We start from the raw sequence: 13,474 nt of genomic DNA on the forward strand, positions 1-13,474 counted from the left end.
AGGGATGAGCCACTGTGTCTGGCCCAGAATGTACGTTTTTGTGTTTGCCCTTTTTTTCACTCAACATTATGTTTATGAGATTCACCAATGTTGTTTCTTATAGCTGTAGATGGTATGTTCTCATTACATTCATTCCATTGTGTGAATATACCATACTTTATCTATTATCCCATTGATGGACATTTGGATAGTTTCCAATTTGGTTTTATGAGTGGAGTTTTTATGAACATTCACATACTTATCTCTTGGTACACATGTGCGTACATTTGTGTGGGGCATTTATATAGGCATACACGGGTCATAAGGTTACATATGATTGTCTCTAACAGATAATAACAGTTTTCCTAGATGGTTGTGTCAGTTTACACTACTAAGCAGAAATTGTGAGTTCTAGATGCTTCATATCCTCTCACAACACTTGTTGTTGTCAGGTAAGTGTGTGTATTGTTATCTTGTGGATTTAATTTGCATTTTTCTCATGACCAGTGATGTTGAACACTTTTTCAGATGTTTATTCACAACTTGCTTATCCTCTTGTAAAGTGCCTGTTCAAGTCTTTTGCCAGTTATTTTTTTAAATTGGGTTTTCTGTCTTTGCCTTATTAGTTAGTAGGGTAAGAAAAAATATATATGCAAGTCCTTTGTCAGAAATTGCAAATATGTTCTCACACTCTATGCACTGCCTGTTTATTTCCCTAATAAGGTGTCATTTGATCAACAAAAGTTTTTAATTTTAATATAGATGACTTTATTTAAAAATTCCCTTTATGGTTAATATGGGAGGTTTTTTTGGTTTTGTTTAAGAAATATTTCCCTTCTTCAAGGTCATTAAGATAGTCTATGTTTTCATCTAAAAGCTTGCTATAGTTATGTATTTATTAATTTATTTTATCTTACACATTTAAATCTGCAGTATATCAGGAACTGATTTTGTGAGTAGTGCGAGGTAGGGGGTCAAGATTCGTTTGTTTTTCCATATGCATATGTAATTGACCCAGCACCATTTATTAAAGGCCAACCTTTTTTCACTGTTCTTGATCATCTTTTAATAGGATAAAAGGAAAGCTTGTTAGAAGTGACTAAGCGATGGAAAATGGGTTTTTAAACATTTAGAACTCATTAGTTTGTTTATTTATTTTTATTTTCAAGGTCCAAGAGGCTAAATGTCAGAATCCAGAATTTGAGAGAAATGTGGAGGTCAGTAAATTCAACATTAACTATTTGGGCCTAGACTTACAGCAGTTGGGGGTGGAGCATAGCATAAATATGAGCTGCTTTGAGAAAAACAAATTACTTTGTTCCATGAGTTATTGCCAATTTTTTTGAAGAGTCAAAAATAATTTGAATTGCAATCCAAGTCTTAATCATAGACAGAATTTGGCAGATAATTATATTATGATTCAATAACAGTGAAAAAGAATAAGCTGGTAATATTCCTTGTGTATTTTTATTTTATGCCTAAGAATACATCTTGTTTCATGGTCCCTGGTGTTCTTCCTGATACTTTGAACACAGTCAGAATAAGAGTCAAAACAAATAAGTTATGCTATGAGGATGACAAACTCTGGAGTAATTGGAGCCAAGAAATGAGTATAGGTAAGAGAACAGAATTTTTATTAAAATGTAAAACATTGATGCATAAAAACTAAGCTGAAGCAGAAAATAGACCGGGGAAAGGGGCTGTCATGCTCTCTTGATGTGAGGAAAAGAGTACTTACAATTGAAATTTATTTTCTTTTTAATCACTTTCAAATCACCCAGGCAGGGTTAATTTACGTATACAGTTTTTTAGAAAACCATAATCCAAATGGTTTTGTGTTCTTCTCTATCTCATTTCCATTTTTATTAACAAACTGAACAAAAATATAGAAAGCAGGCATAGGCTGCACACAGTGACTCACGCCTGTGATCCCAGCACTTTGAGAGGCTGAGGCAGGAGGATCGCTTGAGCCCAGGAGTTGGAGACCAGCCTGAGCAACATGGTGAAACCCCATCTCCACAAAAAATACAAAAATTAACCGGATATAGTGGTGCACGCTTGTGGTCTTGGCTACCCAAGAGGCTGAGATGGGAAGATCTCTTGAGCCTGGGAGGAGGAGGTTGCAGTGAGCCTAGATTGTACCACTGCCCTCCAGCCTGGGTGACAGAGTAAGACCCTGTCTTAAGAAAAAAAAAAAAAAAAAAAAGGCAGGCATAATCAAATCTGCACATTGTACAGTACTAGAGACTGTCCTACAAGTGGTTGGCAGAAACAAGAGTGGAGCCATTTAATAGAGAGAAACCTGTATCTAAGTTTGAAAAAAAAATCATTTATTAATTGAAAGGCTGAGCAAGCTAGGCTCAAGTACTGGACTGGAAAGACCTGTGCTTTATGGATGTGTGTGTGGTGGGGTGGGATACAGGGCTTTATTTGACTGTAAGTGCAATGTGACTCAACATTGTAACCTTAAATGTGTCAAAAAGGCAAATATAATCTTAGGAGTGATAAGTGGAGCACCCGGAAAGGAATGCTGCAGGTTGGGGCACAGAGCTATGGCCACATCAGAATTGTGCAGTATTCCATTCCAAGGCAACACATTAAAGGAGTTGCCTTGGCAGACCAGAATCTATCTTTGAAAGGGTAATCAGGATGTTGAAGAATCTCAAAACTTGGCAAGGAACAATTGGTAAAGTAACTTTGAGGAGTCATGATTGCTGATTTCTAATATTGGAGGTATTGTCAGGTACAAGAAGGAATAGGCTTTACTTTTTATGTCTCCAAGGGGCAACACAGAACCAACTTAAGAACTTTTTAAACAGCTGTATATGAGCCAAACAGGTTGTTGAGGTAGCCAATTCCCTATTAATTGAGAAGCTCAACAAGTTATGTGCCAGGCATGGTTGTATTAGTTTATTTATTGCTGCATAACAAATTACTCCAAAGTTTAATGGCTTAAACCAACATACATTTACCATCTCACAGTTTCGGTAAGTCAGGAGTCAGGAGTCTAGCCACAGCTTAGCTGGAGGTCTCATGAGGTTGTAGTCAGGCTGCAATGAGAACTGAAATCTGTCTGAAGGCTTGACTGGGGACAGAGAATCCATTTCCAAGTTCACTCATACAGTTGTTGGAAAGCCTCAGTACCTCACTGGTTGCTGGATGGAGGCTGTCGCAGGTTAAATTGAATCTCCCAAAAAGATATATTCGTAGGTTTCAACCCCTGGTAAATGTGAATGTAACCTTATTTGGAAATAGGATTTTTGCAGATATAATCAAGTGAGGATGAGGTCATGCTGGATTAAAGTGGACCCTTCATCTAATGCCTAGTGTCCTTATAAAAAGAGCAGCCACACAGAGCACAGAGGCACACACACACACAGGGAAGAAAGCCATGTGAAGATGGAGGCAGAGATTGCAGAGATGCAGCTACAACCAAGGAACACCAAGGATTCCCAGGAGCTACCAGAAGCTAGGAAGAGGCAAGGAGGGATTCTTCTCTAGAGCCCTCAGAGGGAGCATAGCCCTGCTGACACCTTCATTTTGGACTTCTGCCCTCCAAAACTGTGAGATAATACATTTCTGTTGTTTTAAGCCATTCAATTTGTGGTAATTTGCTTCCCTTAGTTCCTTGCCACTTGGACCTCCCCATAGAGCTAATTCCTGACATGGAAACTGGCTTTCCCAAGTGAGTAATCCAAGCAAGAAACAGTGTGAGAGAACACCTAATATGGGAACCATGGTCTTTTATAATCTAACCTTAGAAATGACATCCCATTACTGCTGCTGTTCCGTTTTTTAGAAGTGAGTCAATTCGTCTAGCCCACGCTCAAGGAGAGGAGATTACACCAGGGTATGAATATCAGGAGGCAGGAATCATGTGGAGAAATCTTCGTGACTACCTAAAACAATGGTGCCAGGCCTTGATGATGCTTTCTAGATGTTCATGACCTAGTGGGAAAAATGAATATGCATGTAGACAAACGACAGTCTATATGTTAGATGTAGCAAGGCAGGCTCTGGAATTGCACAGTGTAACTGGAATTTGAGGCCTGATGCCATTATTTACTAAATCCTTCTGGATGACTTACTAAACCTCTCTGAGCCTTATCTTTCTCATCTGCTTAAATGAGAGATAATGCTATCATTATAGCATATATATGAGATAAGCATGCAAAACCACCCAGTATGGTATCAGACGTATGGTAGGTGCTTATTTAAGAATAATAGTAGTTGTTGTTAGGATTATTTTAGGTATTTTAGTAGTGGTAAGTAACCAGTAAAATATGTAGTCACTGTTAATGAGATGACATATTTAATATAGCATCTTTGTTAATAGTGTTTAAAACTAGTTAAGATCTTCCGATTTACCTGAGCGGGCGGGGAAACCCGCCCCATGAGGATCCCCTGGGCTCGCCCAGTGCACAGGGGAAGCGTCCCGTGGCTGGGCCCCTCTTGGTCAGCCCATGCAGCCGCCATGACCTGGAGCATCACAGCCGGGGGTGCCCGCCAGCTCAACACCACCACATTCAGGCGGCAGCGCTTCCCCGCCTGGCAACCGCTGCTGTTGGCCAGCATTACGCTGCAGCTCTTCTACGTGGGCCTGGCCTTCTATTACTCCTCCAACAGCATCAAGGAGCTGGAGTACAACTACACTGGCAGCCCGGGCACCAGCAACTGCTCGGTGTGAACTGCAGCTGGCCAGGGCTGTGCGCCACCGCCCACCTGCTCATGCGCCTGGTACTTCTCACTGCCTGAGCTCTTCCAGGGCCCCGTGTACCCCTACTACGTGCTGACCAACTTCTACCAAAACAACCGGTGGTATGGAATGTCCATGACAACACGCAGCTGAGCAGGCTGCCCAGCACGCTGCACCACCCGGTCAATGAGTGCATCCACTGCGCCGCCTGCCCATTGCGCACCCTGCACCATCATTACCAACAGCCTCTTCAACGACTCCTCCTCGCTGTGACACCAGCGCCGGCCGGCGGGCCCTACGTGGAGGTGCCGCACTACCGCACTGCACCTGCATCGCCTGGTAGACCAACAACTATCCCATCAAGTTCTGCAACCCGCCACTGGTCAACGGCAGCCTGGCACTGGCCTTGCATGGCATGGCACTCCCACCCAACTGGCACCGGCTGGTCTACGACGAGCTCAGCCCCATCCCCAACAACACCGGCTTCATCAACCAAGACTTCGTGGTGTGGATGCACATAGCAGCGCTGCCCTCATTCCGCAAGCTGTATGCGGACATCCACCAGGGCAACTACTCAGCTGGGCTACTACGGGGTGTCTACTGTGTCAACATCACCTACAACTACCTGATGCGTGCATTTGGCGGCCACAAGCTCCGCATCTTCAGCAGCATCTTGTGGATGGGTGGCAGGAACCCCTTCCTGGGCATCGCCTACCTGATCATCAGCTTCCTCTGCATCCTCACCGGCTTTGTCATGCTGATCATCTACATTTGCTACCAGGACCAACCAGAATGATGACGACAATGGGGAGGAGGGGTGATTCCAGCTTTCCAACGACCCTTCCTGCTTCTTGCCAAAACTGTTGCAAGCTTCTTTCAGCCTCCCCCCTTTGCCCCTCATCCTATTCCAACTTCTCCTCACTTTTCCTCCCTTTGTGAATGAGGGTACCAGAGGAGAGAATTACCCGCTTACTCTTGGGGGCTGCTAAACCTTGTTGCCTGGTGGTGGAGGGTTGACTGCAGAGTGAAACATCCTTGCAAACTCTCCCCACCTCCTTCATCATACTGAGTTGCCATGTTAGGTTCTCCAAGTCAGAGAGTGGAAAGGATCCCTATAGAGACTCATTTTCAACCCCTACCAGAGGAAGAGATTGAGAGACCTAGCAACATGAAATAACTCAGTCAAGATCAGGCAGCTGGCAAGTGGTTCCTGACGCTAAGGCTAAAGCTTTTGCCACTACAGTACAGTGGTTTTCTTTCCTTTGTGGGGAGGGTGGGTTGGGATGGAGAGAGACCCACAAACTGTCTGCAGAGGCATGGAGGGGTGTGGGAGAACATATTTGTTAAATATGCAGATAGATGAGGAGTCACCAACCCGAGATTCTGACACAATAATGCTGGGGTGAGATGCTTGAAACTGTGTTTTAACAAACTCCTCTGGAGATTCTCGTATTCTCTCAAATTTGGAAATCACTACCCTGAACCAGGTTGAGCGTGAAGCAGTCACCTGAGTCCAGTTTTTCAGATAGTAATTTGTTCCCAGGGACAGTGACACCATAATGTTGCAGGTTTGGTCTGGCACTCTGCCTTAAATGACCTGTGTACGCTCTAATGACTTGTGGAATGAATTTTTTAAAAATCACTATCTCTGGGCTGGGTGCTGTGGCTCATGCCTGTAATCCCATCACTTTGGGAGGCTGAGGTGGGTGGATTACTTGAGGTCAGGAGTTCAAGACCACTCTGACCAACATGGTGAAACCTTGTCTCTACTGAAATATAAAAATAAGCTGGGCATGGTGGCAGACGCCTGTGGTTCTAGCTCCCGGGAGGCTGAGGCAGGAGAATCGCTTGAACCTGGGAGGCGGAAGTTGCAGTGAGCCGAGATTGCGCCCCTGCACTCCAGCCTGGGAGACAGAGTGAGACTGACTCTGTCTCAAAAAAATTAAATTAAAAAAAATCACTATCTCTGGAAAACTAGTTGGTGTACAGATTTGTAGGACAGGGTTTGTGTTGATTTATTTGATATTTTAGTATAAGCAAACAGGCAAACTTCACCAGATCCTGTGTAGAAACTTGAAAATGTGAGGCCAGTTTGTACATTTCAGAGGGAACTGTAGAATCAGATAGCTGGAAGGGATCTCTGAGGGAAAGTACTTTCCCTAGTCACATCTGTGTCTCCTGGCTCAGTCTTCTTCATCATTTAATTTGTGTGTTTGGGTGTGTGCACGCGCGCATGTGCGCACTTACAAAGGGCTTCATTCATACCTTTTCTCTTGGATCTAGAAAAAAATTTTTATGTTTTCCAATGAGATACGTTTGTAGTAATCATATTTGAATCAATACCAAGGCATATATAGTTTTATATGTAAACTAGAATCTTAAAATTATTTGAATCTTTGAGATAATGTTAAAAGTCTTAGCTAAAATCATTCCATTGATTTTATCAATTGACTAATATCAATGTTTAAAGTTATTCTAAGAAGGAATATTTTTATTTAAAAAAATCTTTCATGGCAAAATAGCTTAAAAGAACTTTTAAAAAAACCCTTTGTGATATGTTACCAGTTTATTTGCTAAAAGCAGTTATTTGGTATTTGTCAGACAGAATTATTCAGTGCCTGCTGTCTATTATAACTATTTTCCAGTTACTACTAATTCGTTTATACTCCTTCCTTTAAAGCAGTGCAAGATCTTGAAGTTGTTTTTTTTTTAATCAGTTAAGAAATATCGAATTGTATTGAATAGTTTACATAGTTTAGTCTGTTCTAGTTCTTTGAAAGTTACTGAACAATGGACAATGTGCATGTCACTGACATCTGTCTCAGATCTTCTGGGACAATCATGATTTAAGACATTCTATGCCATTATTACATATGCCAAAAAAAACTTGGATAATTCCAATGTGTTGGCTTTCCAACTTCTGAACACTACATAATTTTACTATCAGTTTTTGAATAGTGATTTTAGGCTATGAAAACATTATTATATGTACATAGAGAAATTTTTATTTGTTATGAATGTTTGAGCTCACTAGCCCAGCCCTCCTCTATTTTGAATAAGAGAGTTTACTACATTTTTTTACTATGTAGTTGAAAACAACATGTATTTTGTCATTTTTAGAATGGTTAGTCTATTTCTATAACATTTTAAATGAGGCTGGGCACAGTAACTCATACCTGTAATCCCAGCACTTTGTGAGGCCGAGGCGGGCAGATCACTTGAGGTCAAGAGTTTGAGACCAGCCTGGCCAAAATAGGGAAACCCCATCTCTACTAAAAATACAAAAATTAACTAGGTGTGGTGGTGTGCACCTGTAGTCCCAGCTACTCGGGAGACTGAGGCAGGAGAATCGCTTGAACCGTGGAGGCAAAGGTTGCAGTGAGCTGAGATTGTGCTCTTGCACTCCAGCCTGGGTGACAGAGTGAGAGACTCTGTCTCAAAAAAACCAAAACAAACAAACAAAAGTTTAAATGAGACCATCAATTTTAAGGGATTCTGATTCAGATTAAATTAATCAATATGGTTCCAGGCCCTAGTCTCTGAGTTTTTGAAAGAGAATAAAGCTTATATTTGTCTTTTTAAAAATATCCTGATTTCAGGTAATCTTTTAGGTATTTGTTCACCCAGGGAAGTTCAGGCACCAGAGGAGGACTTTTTTTTTTTTTTTTTTTTTAACTATTAATTTAACAGAAGATAAGATAATTGAAGAGTTTGGGAAAATAGGTTGGGGGAGGGAGCAGAAATATTTGTGATCTTACTAGCTAATGGAATTGCTGCTTGGTTTATTACTAAAAGGGTTTTATTTCTCAAGTCTTTCTTCTGTTTGCTTTTCATTCTCCAGGTAAGAAGCGCAATTCCACACTCTACATAACCATGTTACTCATTGTTCCAGTCATCGTTGCAGGTGCAATCATAGTACTTCTGCTTTACCTAAAAAGGTAAGGTAGCTGCCCAGGCAGGTTTTGCAGTTTCTGATAGCCTGTTTGCTATGGTTATTACTCTCAGTGCTTGTGTTTTATGTCTGCCCAGTATATAAGAAGCATGTTGCCTGTAAGTAGCTTTTGGGAGCATGACATGACAAGGAAGTATTACTGTGCCCACTTTCTTTTCCTTTTCTTTTTTCTTTTCTTTTCTCTTCTTTCTTTTCTTTCTTTTTTTTTTTTTTTTCCCTGAGATGGAGTCTCTGTTGCCCAGGCTGGAGTGCAGTGCGGTGGTGTGATCTTGGCTCACTGCAGCCTCCGCCTCCTGGGTTCAAGCAATTCTGCTGCCTCAGCCTCCCGAGTAGCTGGGATTAGAGGTGCCCACCATCACGCCCGGCTAATTTTTTGTGTTTTTAGTAGACAGGGTTTCACCATGTTGGCCAGACTGGTCTCAAATGTCTGACCTCAAGTGATCCACCCTCCTCAGCCTCCCAAAGTGCTGGTATTACAGGCATGAGCCACTACACCTGGCCACTATGCCCACTTTCTAATGAAAAATGCGTTGGATTAGTTTTCCAGGGCTCCCTGCTCAAGCATGGCTCCCTTTGCATGTGTTTAGGATTGTTGAATAGGTCCTATGTTCACTTAATACTCTTTCAAATACCTAATCTATCAAGTTAGTCAGTAGTTCTTGGAATGAAGTTTTAGAAATGGAGACCATTACTAATAAAATGACTGTCTAGTATTAATACAAAGCAGGCTACTACTTAATATTGTGGGAAAGAGAACTTCATCAAGTTGTCATGAATGTATGGTATCCATTCCTTGAGAAGGTATTATTTTCTCTATCTCATTATAGGACTGTTATTTGCTCTTGCAGTAAATAACTAAGGTTGGAATAAGGTTATTAAGCTAGATCCAGAACCAATATTTTATCATTATTTCAACATTGATTCAACATATATATATATTTTTTGAGTGCCGAATTGTGAACCAGGCAGTGTTCTAAGTGCTAAAGTTACAGCAGTAAACAGGACAAAGTCCCCATTTGCATTCTAGAGGGAAAGATACACACACGCACATACACACAGACACACAAAATAAATAATAAATACTATGATTTCACATAGAAGTATAAGTGACAGTACCGGGGTACGGCTAGGGAGGTGCATTTTACGTAGGATGGCCAGAAGACTCCTCTCTGAGGAAGTGACATTTGAGGAGAGACTCCCAATAATGTAAAGGAGTGAGTCATTCAGATATTCAAGGAAAGAGCACTCCAGGCCATGGGAACAGCAAATGCCAAGTCCCCAAGGCTGAAATGCACTTGGTTTGTTTGGCTGGAGTGGAGAGTGCAAGGTGGAGAGTAGCAGCGAGTGAGGACAGAGGTTGGCCAACCAGATCACACAGGCCATGGCAAGGAACTGCGATTTTATTCTAAGCATGATGAGGAGCATTGGAGAGTTTTGAGCAGAGTTGGCACATGATCTGAATTACTGTCATAAAGATCATTGTAGTTGCTGAGTGAAGAACTGACTTGGGCAAAAGTGGAGGCAGATGGAGTAGTTCAGAGGAATTGCAGTGTTTTGGCAGAAAGATGAGGATAACCTATACTACGGGGTTAGCAATGGAGATAGCAAGAAGTGGTCAGAAATAGTATATATTTTGAGAGTAGAATTGATAAGACTTGCTGATAGCTGCCTGTCTGTGGAGGTATGAGGGTAATTGAGGATTCAGAGATACCTCTTAGATTTTTGGCTTGAGCAACTGAGTGAATGCTGGTGCCATTTACTGAGACAGAGAAGACTGTGAGGAAAGCTGGGTTTGAGGAAAGATAAGGACTTCAGTTTTGCACATGTTAAGTTTGAGATGCTTATTAGATATCCAAATAAAGATGTTAAATAAGCGATTGTGTGCATGAATCTGGAGTTGAAGGGAGAGGCCTGGGCTGGAAATCTAATTTTGGGAATCCTCGGCATGTGAATGGATTTAAAGCCCAAAGACTGAAGGGAGTGCTCATAAAGTGAATGAGATAGACAAGAAGACAAAAGACTGAATCCTGGGGGCACATCCATGGACACTCACTGGGAGATGGAGGCAAGCCCATTAAAGGGTGCTATAAGATTGGAAAATGGAGAAAAGTTGGAAGAAAAAAGAAACAGGAATGTATCCTGTTCTCAGAAGATTATTTTTTTTTTTCAAAATTATACACAGCAAGTGCCCATCTGGTCTATTAAAAGTAGAGCAGCATTATTATTTAGATGATAGCGTATAAGTAATTCACTTATTCTGATGGCCCCTGTGCTCCACCTATGGGCAAGAGTGGAACTTAATGACCTTAGAACATTGATTTTTGTGTACCCTATTTTAGAAATTTCTTCACAACTGCCTTGTCAATAAAGATGACTTGTGTACCATGTCTTTTGTCTGTGCCTTCTTTTAATATGGTGGTATTTATGTGGGACACTGCTATGGACTGGAAGGTTTGAATCAAAATGTCTCTGTTTTCTTAAAGGCTCAAGATCATTATATTCCCTCCAATTCCTGATCCTGGCAAGATTTTTAAAGAAATGTTTGGAGACCAGAATGATGATACTCTGGTAAGAACAGATTTCATGGGGCTTAAAATTGTTTGTTTTGTTTTGTTTTGGAAGCTATGGGATTTTTTTAAAATGTGGTAAAGTATCCATAACATAAAATTTATTATTTTAAGCATTTTTAAGTATACAGGCTGGGTATGGCGGCTCACGCCTGTAATCCCAACACTTTGGGAGGCTGAGGCAGGAGGATCACTTGAGGCCAGCAGTTTGAGACCAGCCTGGACAGCATGCCACTGCACCCAGCTAATTTCTGTATTTTTTTGCAAGATCCTGTTTCTACAAAATATATAAAAATTAGCCGGGTGCAGCAGCATGCATCTGTAGTCCCAGCTACTTAGGAGATTGAGGTGGGAGGATCCCTTGAGCCCAGGAGTTCAAGATTGCAGTGAGCCATGATCATGCCACTGCATTCCAGCCTGAGTGACAGAGCGAGACTCTCTTAAAAAAAAAAAAAAAAAAAAAAAAAAAGAGTATACAGTTTAGTGTCATTAAATGCATTTGTAAGTTGTGCAACCATCACCACTATCTCTTTCCAGAACTTTTTCGTCATCCCAAATAGAAACTGTGCCTGTTAAACAATAATTCCCCATCCCCTCATTCCTCCCACCCCTGGTAGCCTCTATTCTACTTTTTGTCTCTATGAATTGAATATTCTAGATACCTCCTATATTTGTCCTTTTGTGTCTGGCTTATTTCATTTACCATAATGTTTTTAAGGTTCATTCATGTTGTAGCATGTATCAGAATTTCATTTTGAAATTGGTTCTTCTAAAGTACAATTTATTTTTAGAAATTTGAAGAAGAGCTGATTTAAAATATAGTATCTGAGGCCATGCATACCAGTGAAGAAGTCTTCAGAATACTTTGCTCATCTTATATGACTGGACTCCATTCTCTCTCTGGTTAGGGGACATATTTTATCAAAACATGCAGGAGGGAGGGCCTCCTTTATAAAGCTAGCCTAATGAGCAGGCCTTCTGACTCTTGGATAATTTAAAAAACTTGATGTGGGGATATATAAACATAGGGTAAGCAATTGAAATGCGTTGTGTTCATGTTGTTTCTTGGAAGGCTAGACTCCAGAGACATAGAAATGGAGCAGCCCTACCCCAACTGTTATAGTTGGTTTCCTGCAGACTCTCATGCTAGAATTTGTGGCTAGAAAACTTAAGACATTATGGGAACAAAAGGGTTTGAGGCTTCTGTGATAAATCCAACTAAAGTTAGATTTCAACTTTATCATCCACCCTACTGAAATAATAAAAACACTAAGTGAAATAAATATTATTATCATTATGTATATCTTAAAGGAATAATAACAAGCATAGGGCAGTTAATTTAGGGAAGTAGTACTGCATAGTAGATAATAGCCTGGTTTCTGGAGTCAGATTGTCTGGATTCATATCCCTGCTGTGTCATTTACCATCTTTTTGACCTTGGATAATTTTTTTAGCTTCTCTGTGACTCAATTTTTTCATTAGTAAAACGGAGGTAACAATAGCACCTGCCTCATAGTGTTGTTATGTGGATTAAGTTAATTTAATACCCAACAGGTGATTAAATGGAAACGGCTTAGCCTACCTGGTACATTGTAAGTGCTTAATAAGTGTTAGTGATTAGTATTACTATTGATGATAATTTATTTTTGTCTTTAATTCCCAAATAATTATTGTAATAATGGGCAATTCTCAATGGTAGTGATGATATTTGGTTAGGGAAGGAAGGCAGAGAGGCATATATGCTATCAGAGGAGGATTCATTTGGATCACTTTTTCACCAGGTCATCTTCACAGACAGTAGATAACTCTGCCAGACCCTGGGAGTCAGGGCATGTAGATCCAGAAGTTAGGTACCTGATAAGGACATTGTATGCCGTATCTGGAGCGAGTATGATAACTATGGTTCTCCAACTTTAGTTGAGTCACAATCAACTGGAGTGCTTATAAGAAATACAGATTTCTGGACCCTACTTCCAATCCCCTGACCTGACCTGATTTGGCAGGTCAGGGACGAGTTCTAGGACTCTGCATATTTAACAGGAGCCCGCAGATGATCCATGTCCCGCTAAGAGAGTCTGTAGACCACACTTTGAAAATCACTGATAAAGATATTTACCCCTGTCTCTTACGTCATTTCACCAGCTGTGATAGATGCTGGAGGTTGGGAATTGTACTCTAACAACTTTAACCAGCTATTGAAAGTCTGCTGTGTGTCAGACTATTATGTATTAAGTGCTTTGCCTATATTACCTTATTGAATCTTCATAACCACCCTGTGGA

General features: G+C 40.9%; 1 protein-coding gene and 1 pseudogene across 1 annotated transcript in view; both read left to right on the forward strand.

Annotated features, from left to right (window-relative positions):
* IL13RA1 (interleukin 13 receptor subunit alpha 1) overlaps nucleotides 1–13,474 on the forward strand; it is a 65,233-nt gene that overhangs the window by 37,166 nt on the left and 14,593 nt on the right. Inside the window, exons 7-10 of the mRNA XM_005594443.4 lie at nucleotides 1,149–1,196; nucleotides 1,463–1,595; nucleotides 8,517–8,613; nucleotides 11,111–11,195. Coding sequence (XP_005594500.1) covers nucleotides 1,149–1,196; nucleotides 1,463–1,595; nucleotides 8,517–8,613; nucleotides 11,111–11,195 — 363 coding nt within the window. The remainder of the gene's footprint in view (nucleotides 1–1,148; nucleotides 1,197–1,462; nucleotides 1,596–8,516; nucleotides 8,614–11,110; nucleotides 11,196–13,474) is intronic.
* LOC135969297 (cell cycle control protein 50B-like) lies at nucleotides 3,343–5,471 on the forward strand (annotated as a pseudogene).

Source organism: Macaca fascicularis, chromosome X (genome assembly GCF_037993035.2).
Source record: "Macaca fascicularis isolate 582-1 chromosome X, T2T-MFA8v1.1".
Lineage (NCBI taxonomy): Eukaryota > Metazoa > Chordata > Mammalia > Primates > Cercopithecidae > Macaca > Macaca fascicularis.